This window comes from Stigmatopora argus, chromosome 4 (assembly GCF_051989625.1).
Source record: "Stigmatopora argus isolate UIUO_Sarg chromosome 4, RoL_Sarg_1.0, whole genome shotgun sequence".
In the NCBI taxonomy this organism is placed as follows: Eukaryota; Metazoa; Chordata; class Actinopteri; order Syngnathiformes; family Syngnathidae; genus Stigmatopora; species Stigmatopora argus.
This window is the reverse complement of record NC_135390.1, coordinates 21,924,529-21,941,952: the sequence shown is the minus strand read 5'-3', so window position 1 is coordinate 21,941,952 and position 17,424 is coordinate 21,924,529. Positions and strand designations below refer to the sequence as shown.

At 41.5% G+C, this 17,424-nt stretch overlaps 4 protein-coding genes across 8 annotated transcripts; 2 read left to right on the top strand and 2 right to left on the bottom strand.

Annotated features, from left to right (window-relative positions):
* The first annotated feature begins 37 nt into the window (after nucleotides 1–37).
* Nucleotides 38–3,511, top strand: LOC144072989 (gap junction alpha-10 protein-like). Its single transcript, XM_077598462.1, has 3 exons — nucleotides 38–482; nucleotides 566–831; nucleotides 1,809–3,511. Exons 1-3 carry the CDS (start codon nucleotides 465–467, stop codon nucleotides 2,623–2,625), a joined length of 1,101 nt encoding a protein of 366 aa, XP_077454588.1. The 5' UTR covers nucleotides 38–464; the 3' UTR covers nucleotides 2,626–3,511.
* mycbp (MYC binding protein) lies at nucleotides 3,192–4,997 on the bottom strand. Its single transcript, XM_077598468.1, has 5 exons — nucleotides 4,838–4,997; nucleotides 4,510–4,582; nucleotides 4,388–4,436; nucleotides 4,185–4,314; nucleotides 3,192–3,701 (listed from the first exon to the last, which is right to left on the bottom strand). Exons 1-5 carry the CDS (start codon nucleotides 4,850–4,852, stop codon nucleotides 3,657–3,659), a joined length of 312 nt encoding a protein of 103 aa, XP_077454594.1. The 5' UTR covers nucleotides 4,853–4,997; the 3' UTR covers nucleotides 3,192–3,656.
* On the top strand, nucleotides 4,170–7,852 carry rpp25l (ribonuclease P/MRP 25 subunit-like). Of its 4 annotated transcripts, none has more exons than XM_077598467.1 (3): nucleotides 4,170–4,399; nucleotides 5,871–5,981; nucleotides 6,912–7,852. In XM_077598467.1, the coding sequence occupies exon 3, from the start codon at nucleotides 6,912–6,914 to the stop codon at nucleotides 7,539–7,541; it is 630 nt and encodes a 209-aa protein (XP_077454593.1). In that variant the 5' UTR covers nucleotides 4,170–4,399; nucleotides 5,871–5,981; the 3' UTR covers nucleotides 7,542–7,852. The 4 variants fall into 4 exon arrangements, with proteins under 4 accessions (XP_077454593.1, XP_077454592.1, XP_077454590.1 ...); XM_077598466.1 differs by having other exon boundaries at nucleotides 6,860–7,852; XM_077598464.1 differs by having other exon boundaries at nucleotides 4,171–4,399; nucleotides 6,849–7,852.
* Nucleotides 7,853–11,563: 3,711 nt separating this feature from the next.
* Nucleotides 11,564–15,991, bottom strand: her7 (hairy and enhancer of split related-7). Of its 2 annotated transcripts, XM_077599275.1 has the most exons (5): nucleotides 15,821–15,991; nucleotides 14,720–14,789; nucleotides 14,496–14,603; nucleotides 11,821–12,420; nucleotides 11,564–11,739 (listed from the first exon to the last, which is right to left on the bottom strand). In XM_077599275.1, exons 2-4 carry the CDS (start codon nucleotides 14,762–14,764, stop codon nucleotides 12,010–12,012), a joined length of 564 nt encoding a protein of 187 aa, XP_077455401.1. In that variant the 5' UTR covers nucleotides 14,765–14,789; nucleotides 15,821–15,991; the 3' UTR covers nucleotides 11,564–11,739; nucleotides 11,821–12,009. The 2 variants fall into 2 exon arrangements, with proteins under 2 accessions (XP_077455401.1, XP_077455400.1); XM_077599274.1 differs by lacking the exon at nucleotides 15,821–15,991 and having other exon boundaries at nucleotides 14,720–14,855.
* Between the last annotated feature and the right edge of the window lie 1,433 nt (nucleotides 15,992–17,424).

Here is a 17,424-nt window from a genome sequence, read left to right as displayed (position 1 = left end):
AGAACGGGGGTGTTAAACGTTCGGCCCGCGGGCTAGAATCCAGCCGTGCGCCCGTTTAGCACATTTATACTGTGCGTACATGTACCATGAAATGCTTTCATTTTTCCCCCCACAAAAGCAGGTTTTCTGGGAGTTGCGTGATCCGGGTCGCTCCATTTCCCATCCGCCATCACGTTCGTTCATCCCGCCGTCAAAATGGCGTCTTCGTGGGCAGCCAATGAGGTCATGACGAAGCTTAAAACGCCCCAAAAGCAAGAGGAAGTCACCTGGAAACAACCCCAAAATGAGCAGGAAGCAACAAACACAGAGGAAATCAATCGGAAATGATCCAAAATCCACAGGAAGTGACCTGGAATGAGAAGGAAGTGACCCGGAATGAACTCATTGCCCAATTCACTTAAACTGGCCCGTGGACGTTCATTTGCCCCGCCCATTTGAAATGGTTTGGACATCTGCCGCCGTCCATGAGTGAACCAGTCCACGTGAGATCACCGACGTGGTCAGGGGTTCGACGCCCCCCCGGTTTAGGAGAGACCGGCACTGGCTTTTCTTGCCGTTTGTTTAGGTGCGATGGCACGTCAGCGTTGTATCGACGTCTTGGTCGCCATTTGTACACAATTCAAACGCCCCGGAGCGTTTGGGGATCGATGAGGCCATATGTCATGGATTTCCTTTCGAGTTGTCGGCGCCAGAACACCCGGATGTCGGCCACTCTGGCTCGGAAGGCACGGGCGGCCATGCCGGACAGCTTTGCTCTCCGGACTCGCTTTCGGGACGCATGACGCACGGGGATTTAAGTCACCATCGCCAGTCGGTCCATGCCGCTTCGAGGTAAGACACCATTTTTATATTAAGTGTAATGATGGGAAACTGTCTGATTGGTTGGGATATGGCTCGAGAGCCAGATGTGGCTTTGGGCTAACCCAAGGGTGGCAGACTCGGGTTGGTTGGCGGGCCGCGTTAACGTCAACTCCATTTCATGTAAGCCGGACCATTTTAGATATAATATTTAGATTATTTTTTTTATAAATGGATTCAAAGCCTTGAATATTCCATTTTTTATAGATCTAAAACAATGTTTATTTGAGCTTTTTTATATATATTTTTAGATTTTACAAAAGGATTTTTGAACTAAAAACACAGAAAAAAATGGATTAAAAAATTACAATTATTGATTTAAAAGGGGGAAAATCAGGGTTAATGCGGCGGGCCAGATTTGGGTCCCGGGCCGCCACATATCTAAAATGGCCCAGCCCACATGAAACTGACACCCTTGACTTAAAACACAGGTGTCAAAGTGGCGGCCCGGGGGCCAAATCTGGCCCGCCGCATCATTTTGTGCGGCCCGGGAAAGTCAATGATGAGTGCCGACTTTCTGTTTTAGGATCAAATTCAAATGAAGAGTAGAGATGTATATTACATTTCCTGATTTCCCCCTTTTAAATCAATAATTGTAATTTTTAATCATTTTTTCTGTGTTTTTAGTTCAAAAATCAGTCAATCAATCTAAAAATATATTAAAAAAAGCTAAAATAAACATTATTTTAGATCTATAAAAAACTGAATATTCAGGGATTTTAATCCAGTTCTTTTAATCCATGTATAAAAAAATTCTAAATATCCATGTATTAAAAAAAATAATCTAAATATTATATCTAAAATGGTCGGGCCCACATGAAACCGAGTTGACGTTAACGCGGCCCGCCAACCAACCCGAGTCTGACACCCTTGACCTGGATAAAAGCCACGCCCAGAACGGGTCACCCGCCGTACTTTTTGTTGACGTTGTTTGAATACGTTTTGCGCAGTCACAATGGCAAAATGGACGACTGGAACGTCCTGGGCGGCATCCTGGAGGACGTCCACGCGCACTCCACCGTGGTGGGCAAAATGTGGCTGACCCTCCTGCTGGTCTTCCGCATGCTGGTCTTGGGCGTGGCGGCCGAAAACGTGTGGACGGACGAGCAGGAGCACTTTGCGTGCAACACCCAACAGCCCGGTTGCCGTAACGCCTGCTACGACCTGGCCTTCCCCGTCTCGCCCGTGCGCTTTTGGGTCCTCCAGGTGGTCTCCGTGGCGTCCCCCTCGCTGGTCTACGCCGGCCACGCCCTCTACCGACTGCGGGCCCTGGAGAAAGCCCGACGCGTCCGCAAGGCGTCGCTCAGGAGACGACTGGAGGAGTCGGCGGAGGACGAGGAGGCGGACCCGGAGGAAGTCAAGCGACCTATCGAACGCGAGCTGAAGCGGCTGGAACGCGGGAGGCCGGGCAAGGCGCCCCTGCGGGGGGCGCTGCTGCGCACCTACGTGGCTCACGTCTTCACGCGGTCCGCCGTGGAGATGGGCTTCATGGCGGCGCAGCAATTCCTGTACGGCGTGCGACTGTACCCGCTGTTCCGATGTAGTTGTTACCCGTGCCCCGAGGCCGTGGACTGCTACGTGTCCAGACCCACCGAGAAGAGTTTCTTCATGGTCTTCATGCAGTTCATGGCGGCCCTGTCCCTGATCCTCAACGGGATGGAGATCGCCAACCTGGCCTACAAAAGCCTCAAGAGGAGGGTGATCCGGGCCGGCGTGGCGGAGGACGACGAAGACGACGGCGCCAGTAAAAACGTATCCTTCGTTTAAATGGCCGCCGAGACTAAAAAGATGGCGTGGGAAAAGGTTGGGAGGCGGGAAGAGGTGTGGTTTGGAGCGCTGCTCTCTTATTGGTTGGGAGGAGGAATTAGGGGAGGGGCATGGAGGCAGGCTAGAACAGGAAATAGAATTATTGGGAGGAGGAGTTAGGGGAGGGGCATGGAGGCAGCCTAAAACAGGAAAATAGAATTGTTTCCCAACTTTTTGGGAGCAGTTTTAGCATTTAAAAAAAATCAAGGCATCTCACCATCTGAAAATTTCATTAAAAATAGGTTGCCGATATTAACAATATTAAATATTTTAGGAATGAGATAAACCCTAAAAATTATTGAAAAATTGAATTTTTTACAGAGCTAATGTCACCAAAAGTTGCTCTTTGCTTCCGGTAGGTCATGTAACATTTTTAAATCTCATAATCTTCGATTTAAATCTCCTAAAATGATGTGAAAAAGCAAAAAAATGGATGATAAACCTCTCCCACCTTAGTATGAAAATCAAGAGTAGCTGTTCTATTTTCATTTTTTTTCTTCCCATAATAAATTCATTCCACATTGCAGTAGTTTTTATAGAAGTGATTTTATTTTATGTTACATAAAGTCAACCACCAAATAGCAAAACGTGTTTTCCATAAACTCATAGAATGTGACAAATCTTAACCTCCTCGCGTGTCTATTTAAATCAAACAATATGTACAGCATTTATAAATTATAGAAGAATTATATACGCAAGTGACTTTCATTTTGATATTTCTTTTTGTTATTGTCACTGAAAGCAGATTTTAGTTGAAATAAACCACATTGCAACTTGAATGTACACTTGAGCATATCACCTGACTTTTTTGGTGTAAATATGATCATCATAAATAAAAGTAGAGATATCTTGCCTCTAAATAAAGCCTGTTTTCTGCGGTGGCCTCTCCATCACGTGAAGACTAAATAGTTGGACTTTTTTTTTTAATTAAAAAAAGGCACTTTTTAAAGCCACTTGAGCCAAAATGAAGGACCATCCACGACCCCGCGACCTCATTCGGTCGCCGGCGTGTCTTCAGAGGGTTCGTCGCACTGCAGCTGAAAAACAGAGACGTTAATTACTCGAGACGACTTCAATCCAATTAAAACAAGGGTGTCAGACTCGGGTTGGTTGGTGGGCCGTTTTAACGTCAACCATTTTAGATATAATATTTAGATTTTTTTTATTTATAAATGGATTAAAAGAACTGGATTAAAAATCCTGAATATTCAGTTTTTTTAATAGATTTAAAACAATGTTTATTTGAGCTTTTTTAAATATATTTTTAGATTTTACAAAATGATTTTTGAACTAAAAACACAGAAAAAATGGATTAAAAATGACAATTATTGATTTAAAAGGGGGAAAATCTGGAAATTTAATATACATCCATACTCTTCATTTTAATTTGATCCTAAAACACAAAGTCGGCACTCATGATTGACTTTCTCGGGCCGCACAAAATGATGCGGCGGGCCAGATTTGGCCCCCGGGCCGCCACTTTAAAAGGAGAAAATGCCTCGTTATTGTGGGAAACTCACCCTCGATTTGAGTTCCAGGTTTTCCTCCTCCAGACGGGCGCATTTGAGCCTCAGGTCCTCGACCTCCTGCTGCAGAGCCTCCGTGTCCGCCGCAGTCAGGCCGGGGGTGCCGAGGTGCTGCTTTACAAACCTGGACGTTATGGTTAAAGGGATTGGACATTACGATGGAGTTTGCGACCAATCAAGATTGACATTGAGGATACTCCAAAGCGTTGGTAGGTTTCTCCGGTTGTTCATAGAGCGCCACTAAAACTGAAAGACAAACATTTGTTATTTACTTATACACAAAGTCGCATTTAACACTTTTATAAAACAATTCTCTTACCACTGGTGAGACTATCAACAACACCAGCTTTCTCCAAGTATCTCCGAAATTGCTCTTTTTTGTGGTCTGGGGCCTGAAAAAGTGGTTTAATGTCGTTTTTTAATTCTTTTTTTAAGACAAAATAGCATATATATATTTTTAAAAAAGTATTCTAAGGTGCTTTATGAAATTGCTACGCGATATAAATTAACTTTGTTTGTGAATATGGTAAAATGTCGTGTCATTCCTGCAACAGGTGTTTGATTTATTTTTAATTACAACTTTGTTTGCTGTCATTATTTTGTTAATTAAAACTTTCGTCGACTATTTGAGTTTAAAAAAAACTTACCTTGTAATGCGACATGTCGATGGAGACTTTCAAACTTTTTATCAAAAAGGAAAATTAATTATTTGTTTTGGTCGTCGTACTTGGTAACGAGACAATGACGCCGAGTTGGACGCTGTTATAGAGTCGACTATGACAGCTTCCGGTTCTGACAGGAAATAGTTTTTTTTCTCTTGTCACTTTTCTCTTTTTTATTTTTAAACACAATGATTAAAGCGATTTAAAAATAACAATCCAACGCATAATTTCACGTTTTTGAGGCGTCGTATTGATGTATATGATGTCACACAGCAAAATAATGATGTTGACTCGGTTCTCACTTTGGTACATGGATCAAATCCACATTAGTGAGCTTTATCAACAACAATGATAGAAGTGGCATAATGCTTTAGCGTTACACGATTATTTGATCATAAAAAGGCACGATACAACAATGCAATAACGTCATCTTATATTTGACGCTACTTACGTTTTCTTCTCGTTCACATTGTATCGTACATAGATATCGTTTATGTATACTTTCAACTTTGACCCAATGGCGACAAGAATCATCATATATTGTTCATTTTGGTTTTAGATTGTTTTGTCGTAAACCTCAAGAGATTCCTTAAACGAATGACATGCTTAAACGTGATCACAAGTATTTTTTAACAAGTGTTTCCCGACCCAAGATGGCTGCCAACGACTTGTATGAGCGTTAATTTTTTTCCACTTTTAAAGGTGTATAAAAGTCCCTGCTTGTGGTAATAAATTAAATTGGGAAGATACTTTTAAAACTATGCTATTTTAAATTATTTTCTGCCAGCTGTTCCAAATATGACAACGCTACCATGTTTTATGGAACGACATGCGTCACTTTCGCTTGTCTTTCAACTTTTTCCTCACGTCTCACAAAATAAGTGGCATTTTCCCCCCAGAATTATGAAGCGACATTTTTTTTATTTTCACATATCATATTTTCTAACTTAATTCGAGATACCATTTTATCAAATGGGTTTACGAACTGTTTTGTCTTTCTTTTTTAACCACCATAAAGCGGAAGTGACGGGCTACATGCCGTGGCTTTAATCTGTGGGGCAAGTTGGGTTGGTATTTGCTGCAAATATGTAAAGAAAAGAACCAAAATAAAGAAAACGAAATATCTCAGGTAAGTCGACATAAGGTAGGAAGACATTTGAAACCATGTCCAATATTTTTTCGTGGTTGTGGTGTTACTTTCGCGACATTCAAATGTACCAAAATGTTTAAACGGGAGTGCCTGCTAACATTAGCACAAACCCACACGTGACGTTTGTTCATTTATATATTCAATAACTAGTCTTATTATTAACCTCGACGCTTCTAAATCAGTTGGTCTGTGTACTTTTGGTAATCTGTTGATGCACAAAGTTGCTCTTTTATTGCTTCATAGATTTGCGTTGAAATACCTTGCTAAACCGCTCCATTTTTAAAAATCAACGTCGCTTGATATTTACGTCACGACTAATACGAACAAACGTAATCAGAAAAAAAAAATGGAAAACAGATGTGTTGATGAGATGTTTTTCAGTTATGAGTTATGTAACTAAAAACTAAATATAAAACTATATAACATAATGTTTGCCATTATACCTATAGATAATTTGGTTGCTGGGGGAGTTATTACTCAGAAATACATTTTGAAAACCAGATATTTTTCACTACATTCTGATCCTTTGAAAACGACGTGACCGGATCGGGGACGTCCCTACTCAAAATATTGAATTTCCCAATGGAATGAATATTTGTGGCCAATTTTGGAAGAAAATGAACCGACCCAAATCAAGTTAATGGCCCGTTTATACCAGTGGCGGTCCGTGCATTTTGTCGTAGCACCTTCAAGCTCTGGCTAATCAACAAATAATGGCTGAAATGTGTTTGGTTAAATGCTTCAATATGGAAACACACAGGAAGCAGTGCAACCAGGGGAAAGGAAGCTAACAGACAATTTGGAATTATTTAACAAGTATTGATGGACAAAATATATATGATTCAGATATTTCTTAGGCCAGCAGAGAAGGCCTTGAAGGCCCTGACGGCCCACCACTTGTTTATACAGATGGAAAACTACAGCAAGGTCCGCAGCGAGGAGCATCCGTCCAAGTGTCCATTCGGGGTCGCCCCCGACACGCCGGAAGTGCGGGTCAAAGACGGCAGCAAGATCCGCAACCTTCTGCGCTTCGCCCTGGGCCGCATGGGAGCCGAGCCCGAGGCGGGGGAGGCCGAGCGGGATCCGGCGGCAACGGCGGAGACGGCGCCCGCCCGTCCCCCCTGCCGCCAGCTGGTGTTCACGGCGAGCGGGAAGGGCGTCTCCAAAGCCATCACGTGCGCCGAGCTGGTCAAGAAGCGCGTCCGCGGCCTTTATCAGCAGACCTCGCTAACTAGCGACACGCTAACGGACGTGTGGGAGCCCCTGGAGGCGGCGGTGGGCCTGGACGGACTCACCGTCAACAGGAAGTTACCCGTCATCTGGATTCTCCTTTCCAAGGACCCCTTGAACCAAAGCCTGCCCGGGTACCAGGCGCCCGGACGCTGCGATAACCTGTGGACCCGTGGGGAGGACGAGGACCCTTGGGCGGACAAGAGGAAGAGGGGGGCCCGCGGCAGGTTTGTCGGAAGCCAAGGAAAGGGGGATCCATGGCAAAGGATGGGACGTCCTCGTAAAATTTTCGTGTCTGGCTATGATTAAAAAATAAAAAATAAATTTGGCTGCCAAAAAGGGGGAATGTTTGTTGAAAATACAGCACCTGGACTTGAGTTTTTAGTTTGTGTTGATAGCTAGTTTGGACCCACAAGCTAGCTTGGGAGACTCTGCCCCTAGATGGCGATAGCGAGCTTCGCCAAATCCAAAATTTGCCTTATTTGACAGTGCATATAGAGTAAAATATCTGGATAAGTGATTTTTGGCTGACTTGTTAACGTTAGAAATTGATTTAATTTGGTTTATGGTGTTATTGGATGGTTTGTTTACAATAAACTCCCAAGTTTGTTGGCTTTTAATATCTTTGATTTTCATCAATCGTGTGGATAATGGTAAAGCTCCAACTCATGGGGCATAGGCGCCCTCTAGTGGTAGGCTTTCATAAAGGGTTAACATTTTATCTGTTTAATTCGTGTCCTGGTAATCTAATTGTGCGCTATTGAAGCAACACATTTTCATTAAGTACAATGAAAATACTGTAATCATACAAACTCGACAACAAATGTAAAAAATAATTTGAAAAAAAATAGCCATTACAAGTTCAACTGAGACTTGACATTTTTTTTAAATAGCATACATTTTAATTATTTTCGCAAGCTAAAGCTGTAAATGACTACATGTTAATGTTCATCAGTTTTAAAACGTCTCAAAATATATAGTTTGCTCATAAAATACCACATTTCTATACCAGATCTCTACATTTCCTCCAAATTGATTGAATATAGTACTTCACCTTTTAGATATAATATTTAGATTTTATTTTTATAAATTGATTAAAGGCCCTGAATATTCAGTTTTTTATATATCTAAAACAATGTCTATTTTAGCTTTTTTTTACATTTTTAAATTTTACAAAATGATTTTTGAACTAAAAATGGATTAAAAAATGACTTATCGATTTAAAAGGGGTAAAATCAGTAATTTTAATATACATCTATACTCTTCATTTTAATTTGCTCCTAAAACAGAAAGTCGGCACTCATCATTTACTTTCTCGGGCCGCACAAAATGATGCGGCGGGCCAGATTTGTCCCCCGGGCTGCCACTTTGACACCAGTGCCTTACGGTTTAAGCACTGTGGGGAGGAAATTAATATTTAATATAAACGGGGGCCTTTAATAGTAAGAATAATGCATAATGTGTCTTATTTACATCCTGCAAAACCTATGCGCTCTAAATTAGTCCAACACAATATAAATTAGCGTTCAAAATCCCATCATTTCTTCCTGAATTTCTCAATATTTTCCTCTTTATGACTTCACTGGACGCATTGAGGACGATTATTTATATAATAATCGACGTTTATCATCGTCACTGGCACCATCTGAGTTAAGATTCCGGATTAGCGCCTGCCTTTCATCTATTTAACAATCGTCTTAATGATTAACGTTAACACTTTAGGTTCATCAAAGGCACGTGGACGACGTGTAACACACACACACACACACTTACACACACTTTTTTGCAAAGACCCCCACCCAGACGACACGCGCCCCTCCCGAGGTGCGAACAGCTCGCGTTCGTTGCCTTATTAACACACTTGAAGAAGTCAAGTGTGTGTTGGGGGCGTGGCCTAAAGCATCCGGTGGGAACAGCTTGCAAATGTGACACTTTTGCGTGACCGGAACAAGTGGCAAAAAACACGCGCGTCAATCTGTTTCACGCGAAACAAATTTCACGCAAACACTCCCCCCCCCCAAAAAAAAACGCGTGCATGTCGTTTGAAGGTGTCACGTTACGAAAGCCAATCCACGTTTGTTCCGTAATGACCACGCCCACACGAGAAGCATTCTTGTCTCTACGTTAACGTTTTATTATTATTTTTTATGACACCATGGCATCCTTTTTATCGATTTTGTCTCGTTCTTTTCATTAATATCATTTCTTTTAAAAAGCACAAGTCATTTTTGGGGAATTTGTTGACCTGATTTGAAAACATAAAAGCTCATTGTTTATTTAAAGGGAACGTCTTTCATTTAATTTACACTCTTTTTAAGCACGACTATATATATATATATATATATATATATATATATATATATATATATATATATATATATATTTTGTGTACAAATTTGGGTTGGTTAAACTACTAATATTTTTTATTATAAGTGCAGCAAATTGTTAAAATACAATTTTAAATGGTCCACACTACAAATTATTAATTTATAGACAGTAATATTTTGTTGCATTTTTACAGTAAGAACCTGTCCATTAATTTAAGGGCTAAAACCTGATGACGTGTAGAATCTCAGTATATATTCATTTTCTGGACCGCTTATCGTTCGCTGGGGGTGCTGGAGCCTACCCCAGCTAACTAATGGCACCAGACAGTGAATTTATTGCCAGCAAATTGCAGGGAAAATGTGATTAAATGACGTATCTTGGTTGTTTTTCTTCATTTTTTCCCAATATATACAACAAAATATATTAAAAATAATAAAAACAAAATTAAAATGGCTAAGAATTAAGACATTATTTAAAAAAATGAAATAAAAAAAAAGATATGTGAATGGAATAAACGTCCCCTCCGTTTGAATTGGGATTCTTTGCAAATATTATTCATTTATGAAGAATTATTAAGGTAAAAAATGGCTTTATTTCAATGATTTAAATGGTTTAAGTTGATTTTATCTCTAGTTTTGCAACCGCAGCCATTTTTTCAGCTCTTAGTTTGCATCTCTGTGGCAATTCTTGACACGTACGCCCGCGCGCATGCGCAGAGAGTGTCCCAAAAGTGGCGTGCGTGCTTTTTACGCGTCTGCCAAGACAATTTGTCCACGAAAGTGTGTCCCCCGTGGGAACGCCACTCGGTGGACCTTCTCATTGTTCCATTGCAGGAAGCCATAAAAATGGTGTCATTTCTTTCAACGAGCTTTTTAAGTGTTATTGACACCAAAATTAGACCTTAAAAAACCGTTCAAACGTCCAAATTCAAGTCTTCTATGTATATACCCTATTGGTATTTCAAATAAATACATATTTTAATGCTATTGTCTCATTAGGAATGTCGGGAGAAATGAAACGAGTCATCAAATCACATGATATATTTAAAAAAAAATACACAATCTTGGCGATTGGCTGGAATCGAACCCTCGACCTCAGAACATGCTAACCGTTAGCATGTTCTGAGGTCGAGGGTTCGATTCCAGTTGGGTCCTCACTATGTGGAGTCCCACATTCCCAAAAAAAGATGCATGCTAAGCTAATTGAATGCTAAAAGATGCCTGGCGATGAGTGATTGGTTGTTTGTCATTCTGTTATTCTGCCCTGTGATTGGCTGCCCACCGAATCAGGGTGACCTGGTGACTGTAGTTAGCTGGGATAGGCTCCGGCACCCCCCTCAAATGTTTTGAGCCATAATCCGAATTTAAAAGTCAAAATACACATGAAAATGTGTGCCTTTATTTGTCATTTGACCACTTTTTAAGTCTTATTTTGAAAATAAAATGATTTAAGGGGTGCTAGAGGTGGCGTCATTGTCACAGTCCCAATGAGACGCTCCTATTGGTGCGTTTGGGTCTCGGTTCTCTCGCCATATTTTAGCTCACGGGTTAGCGGAGAGCTATCTGCATCCATCAAAAGAGCCACATGTGGCTTCTGAGCTATAGGTTGCCTAGTTTTGCTGTTTTGTGTGTAGTTTTACTTAAAGGCATCTGGCCGGAATACATTTATTTACGAGATGCCCTGTGATTGGCTGGCTCCCAATTCAGGGTGGCCATTGTTGGCTGGGATAGGCTCCGGCACCCCCACGACCCTTGGTATGGAAAATGAATGAATCAAAATTTGACTGGCTTACAATTCAATTTGTTTTGATATAAAGTTACCTTATGCTATTTGAAAGTTGAAGTTTTATTTAAATAAATGTCAATTTATTTATTTTAATACTTCTATTTTTATACTTATTGTCTGTCCAAAATTTTTGATTTGGGAGTTTTGGTTGAAATGGATTTTTTTTAACCATAAATGGGAATGAAAGATGAGTTTAAAAAAAAACACAATAATTGGAACGGAACACATTTAATTGTAACAAATAATGAGAATCCAATCTCGCCATAGGGAGACGTGTGCAATAAATTAGTGTGCAAAATATACAAATTAAATATTATCATCAGGAGGATTCACATTGGTTGATCATGACTTGTGGGCGGGACTGAGGGCGGGGCCCCTGGTACCTCAAAAGCAGCTGGAAACGACACGAGACACAAGACACAGGGTTAGCATTCGTGCTAATCGTTAGCGTGGGGATGTACGCGGCGCAACTCACCTATGGAACGGACGCGTGGGGGCGGTCCAATTTCGTTCCCGTCCCATGAAGCCACTACAGTACAAACCAGGTCTTTACATTATTTACACTTAAAAGATAAAAGGAGAGGAAAGAGGGAGGAGTCAAAGTTCACTCGTCAAGGCCAAAAGATAAAACCAGCGGAAAGAGGGAGGAGTCAAAGTTCACTCGTCAAGGCCAGGGCCTCCAAACGCTCTGGCCCAACGAGGGGCCCTCGACGGGGGGGCTCTCCATGCACGTCCCCAGCCAATTGGGGCCCCGCGGGGGGGTCCTGGGGGGCGGGGCTGGGGGCATCGGCATCATCACCACCGTCGCCGCCGCCGCTCGCCGGCTGTGCTTGGACTTGTGCAGCAACAGCGCGTGGAGGACCGAGGACGGGGAGGGCGGGGCCAAGGAGGCGTCCAGGGCCGGCCATAGGATTTTGCCCTGGGGGCCCAGGAAGTGGGCGGCCCTTTGGAGGCACGAGTGGAAGCCGTCCTGGAAGGGGTGTGGTTGTGGCGCCGCCCCGGTGGACGCTTTGTGGAGGAACAGGACCGTGTGCTCCAGGATCTCCGTCTTTTCCACGCGACGCTGCGAGGAACCCTGCAGCCACAAGGGGGAGCGTCGTTATTCGTCCGTTTATTTTTCGGACCCGATTGCGAGGGGGGCCGGCCAATCGCAGGCCACGAGGAGATAAAGGACAATCAGTTGTAGTTTGGGTCAGTTTAGCGTAGGATTAGCCTGGAATGCATGTTTTTGGGGGGATGTGGGAGGCGACCGGAGTACCCGGAGAAAAGCGAAGAAAAGAAAAGAGAGAGTGCAAAGTCTAAAAGAACTGTATTAAAAGCCCTGAATATTCTGTTTTTTATCTAGATCTAAAACTGTTTATTTTAGCTTTTTTTAAATATATTTTTAGATTTTACAAAATGATTTTTGAACTAAAAACACAAAAAAAAATGATTAAAAATGACAATGATTGATTTAAAAGGGGGAAAATCAGGAAATTTAATATACATCTATACCATAGGTGTCAAAGTGGCGGCCCGGGGGCCAAATCTGGCCCGCCGCATTATTTTGTGTGGCCTGGGAAAGTAAAGGATGAGTGCTGACTTTCTGTTTTAGGATGAAATTAAAATGGAGTATAGATGTATATCACATTTCCTGATTTTTCCCCTTTTAAATCAATCATTGTCATTTTTTAATCCATTTTTTTCTGTGTTTTTAGGTCAAAAATCATTTTTGTAAAATCTATAAATATATTAAAAAAGGCTAAAATAAACATTGTTTTAGATCTATAAAAACTGAATATTCAGGGCTTTTAATCCATTTATAAAAAAATATATCTAAATATTATATCTAAAATGGTCCGGCCCACATGAAATCGAGTTGACGTTAACGCGGGCCGCGAACTAACCCGAGTCTGACACCCCTGGTCTAGATAGTGAGGAAACCACCTGGGATCAAACCCAGGACCGCGAGGCCGACGCGAGAACCACTCATGGAGTCGACGTCAATGAGTTAAAAGGCATTCAATTGTAGTAGGGATTATTAAAGGGTCGTAAAAGGGCTCCCTCTAGTGGCACGCTAATGAATGACAGCTCAAGTCCTGTTCACTTGTTTGCTTTCGACTCGTTTGCTGCTGATGACAGGAATAAACGTCCAATATGAACCAGTACCAAAAGATTGGACGCTTATTTCTGCCGATAGCAAACAATTGAGTTCAATAATATCAAATTTTTGTTTTAAAAAAAACTTTACTGTATAAAATGTGTTTTGAAACCCTTATATTAATACTAATATTTCAATTTTATCATTTTTTAGCTTTTTTAAGACTTTTTTTGCTATTTTTTTTCACATTCAAATGTTAATTAACCCCTTTTCCACTCGATTTTTGCCGTACTCTAGTGTTTATTTTATTTTTGTTCTAACGTCCTACCATCTTTGCTCAAGTTTCATTGCCATTGACGACGATACACGTCCAACCTATTGGAACGGAGTGTCAAAATGGATTGGACGTCTATCAATTATATGAGTTAAATATTGGAACACAATTGTCTTATTCTTTTAATCAATATTTTGGGAGCTGGAGGCGTGGTGTCAAATTTCAAATCCAAATCTAAACCCTAAATAAAAATCTTAAATCTCTCAAATAAATATTTAGCTAATATGCTCATTTAAATTGCCGATGACCAAAAGTAACAAAATAAAATCTCTCATTTTCATTAAATACTGAAACCTACTCAACTGCACTCCCTCTGGCTTTTATTTTGTTATTTCCTGTCACCTGTCGTTAGAATTAGCATATTAGCTAAATATTTGATCGACAGATTTAGGATTTATACTTCGGATTTAGATTTTGGGTTTATATTTACGATTTAGTATTCAGTTTTAACACCAGAATTTACCATTTAGATTCAACATTTGAATTTACAATTTTAATTTGACATCTTAATTCACCATTTATATTTAGAAATAAATCTTAAAGTTGCGAAGTAGTGTTGTAAATGTGCAAAATAAAATTTTAACACCGTATTTGAAACACTATGTGGCGCTAAATCTGTGAAAATGTAACCATCTTTTTACGCAGCTTTACAAAAATCGAGATTCGAACCCACGACTGTGAGGCATAGGCTCTCACCACTAGGACACTGTTCCACCCTCTCCAATTTTTGGCCTACCTGCTGCTGCTGTTGCTGCGGCTCTTGGATCATCAACATGCTCCTCAAACGCTCCAAACTGTGGTTCATTCTTTCACGACGACGCTTCTCCACTTGGGATTTCAGAAGCTAAAAAGAGTCATAAAAGAGCATAAAAACGTTCAAAAAGGGTCTTCCTTTCAATAGAACCTACTTCCACTTTAATCTGACTCCATAAAAACTTTAAAAGGAAGAACTTCTCTTACCTTTTTGTCACGATTTGCCTCGTCCGCTTCTTGCACGAGCTTCATGATTCGATCTTCTTCCAATTTGGAGCTTCAAGATCAGCAGAAGGTCAGAAAAAGAAGGAACATTAAAACGGGCAGCTCATTTTCAATGCGCTTTCCCCGCCCTAAACCCCGCCCACGCTCCACCGACGGCCAATCACATTCCAGCTAGGCCGTACCATTATCCGGGGGGGTGTCAGGTGGCCTCCCTCACACGCTCCTTTTTTCTCTTTAAATCTGGATTTTATATGATATTATTGTAGCTGCCCCTTAGTGCAATAAATGTTTTTAACGATTATAGGTGTAGATAAGAAACCCGAGTGAAGGCCAAAACCAAGATGAACCTTACGAGGAAATGTCAAAATGTTGTCCGCCCAAGACAGGCCTCAAATTGGGCAATAGAATAAAAGGACCCCTGAAAAATTTGGGTTCATTTTCAGCCTAAGAACTCAATAACATGGTCCACATTTTTTTTTTTAAATCAGCTCCGTAACGACTAACTAAGATTTTTATTTTTAAAAAAAATTCACGCTGAGCTCCATAGCTGACGGCCCCACCATGGATTCTTCCCCGCTCGGGGGTGCTCTCAAGTCGGACACTTTACCTCAGCCAGACCGCTAAACTCTCTGGTTGTTTTTTCCTTTTTCTTTTTCTTTCTATTTTTCTTAATCCTGACATATAACTGCCTCGTCAGACTTCTCCCCCAAATCCCATTAAACACCTATCTCACCACAATAAAAAAAATATAATTTAACAGTACGTTCCATAGTCGCCGAGGTAAACACTCAACATTCCCCGGCCGAGAGGGCATCCAAATCGGACACGTGACTAACCCGAACCGGCATGTCCCCAAAAAATTTTTGCACATAAATCCTCACGCAATACCATAAATCTAACTGATTCAGTTTCTTCTCGCCAAATCATGGAATCTTTAGAAACAAAATGCTCCGAATAAAACCCCCAATAAACTCAAATTTCAACCCCTTTTTTCCTCCCACATTTGCATCCCCCTCTCCCCCATCCACGCGTCCCATCTGCATGTGTGCCGCGTGCGACTACTTCCAAAACGTCCACGCGTACTTGCGAAAGCCTTTCAAGTGGACTCCCGACCGTGGGAGAGCGTCGCCCTCACGCCGTGGAAGACCAAAGACCCCCGAGGTGCGACGGTGGGAGAGCGCCCCGCAGACGCTTCTCGTCGCGGGGGTGAAAGGGTGACGACGACCGCTTCACACTTGCATCAAAATAACACGCACGCGCCATTGCCTGTTCAAAAAGATCAAATAATGCACGCGTTTGTTATGTTGCCGTGAATGGGGGGAGGCCCCCGTGCCAATGGATTGGACGTCCATCGACGTCATCAAGAGGCGTCAACCTGCACACTTTTTTTTTTGAAATGCGGGTGCGAGTTTTTATGTTGTTTGTTCCGGATGGAGGACCCCTGCGACCCCCCTTTTCCTCCCCTTGGATGTGTTAATATAACACGTGCTGGTCTCACCTCTCTTTCTTGAGGGGGGGTCGCTTATGTGACCCCAAAAAGCCTTAACATGAATCATTAAGACGATCGTTATTGATGGATGACCACTCCAATCTTAAATGTTTCAATGAATTTGAAGGAAGGATCATGTAAAGAAATAATTCCATTCATTTTTTTCAATTGCTTATCCTCACGTGTATTTTTACTTTTATGGTTTTAAGGAATAACATTTGAAAATAGGGATGTTTTATGGCTCTTTCTGTCAAAAAGGCGCCCGAACTCTGGAATACACAAAAAAAAGTGTATTCATTCCTTCATTTTCCAAAGCGCTTATCCTCACAAGGGTTGCGGGGGGTGCTGGAGCCTGTCCCAGCTGACTACGGGAACCAGGTTGAGGATACCCTGAATTGGTGGCCAGCCAATCGCAGAGCACGAGGAGACAAACAATAATAGCTATGGGCAATTTAGAGTTTTAGCCAATTAGCCTAGTGTGCATGTTTTTAGCTAGCTAGGGGCAATTTAGCCTACAATTAGCATGTTTTTGGGATGTGGGAAGAAACCGGAGCACCCAGAGAAAACCCACGTAAGCCCGGGTAGAACATGCAAACACAGTGAGGACCGAGCTGGAATCGAACCCTCGACCCTAGAACTGTGAGGCGACGCGCTAACCGCTTGCCCGTAAAAATTATTGCATGTTTGGACAAATAAAACAAAGAGTCAGCTTTTCTATGTGGAAAAAAATGAACTTTATTGGGTAATATAGGTCATATGAGACATGGTGGACACCTAGACAAAGTGGGCGGAGCTTGGGTTTAGTTTATATGGTCCTTTGAGTTAAGAGAGGCCACATTTGATTTTATTGTGTAGGACGACAGTCATGAAGATGCATCAGGCTGCAAACATACACAAGAAGGTACAATGATTTTGAATTATTATTGCTATTTGGATGATTTATGAAGTATATGCATTTATTGAGGGTTTTTTTTCCCATAGAATTTAAAACCTGAGGTGGAAAAACGACAACAAAACTCTTTTGCTTATGTCTCAAGTAAGTATAACACTTGGATATTATTGTTTTGATTATTAAATGCGTATTATTTACTGTAATTGATGTTTATGTGAAGCACGTTTGCACCTTAAATGTAATTAAATAGTGTTTGTGTGAATAATATTCATAAAAAAGTTACACTTTTCAGTTTTATGTTATATA

Excerpts from the sequence above, each read along its gene's own strand:
- LOC144072989 (XM_077598462.1), top strand. Across the intron at positions 832-1,808 it reads TCGGTCCATGCCGCTTCGAG|TCACAATGGCAAAATGGACG; the intron begins GTAAGACACCAT and ends CGTTTTGCGCAG.
- her7 (XM_077599275.1), bottom strand. The coding sequence starts at position 14,764 with ATGAAGCTCGTGCAAGAAGCGGACGAGGCAAATCGTGACAAAAAG. Across the intron at positions 14,604-14,719 it reads AGGCAAATCGTGACAAAAAG|CTTCTGAAATCCCAAGTGGA; the intron begins GTAAGAGAAGTT and ends GACTCTTTTTAG. Across the intron at positions 12,421-14,495 it reads CGCAGCAACAGCAGCAGCAG|GGTTCCTCGCAGCGTCGCGT; the intron begins GTAGGCCAAAAA and ends TTGTGGCTGCAG.
- rpp25l (XM_077598467.1), top strand. The coding sequence starts at position 6,912 with ATGGAAAACTACAGCAAGGTCCGCAGCGAGGAGCATCCGTCCAAGTGT.
- mycbp (XM_077598468.1), bottom strand. Across the intron at positions 4,315-4,387 it reads AAACCTACCAACGCTTTGGA|GTTTGTAAAGCAGCACCTCG; the intron begins GTATCCTCAATG and ends CATAACGTCCAG. Across the intron at positions 3,702-4,184 it reads ACCTGGAACTCAAATCGAGG|CTGCAGTGCGACGAACCCTC; the intron begins GTGAGTTTCCCA and ends TCTGTTTTTCAG.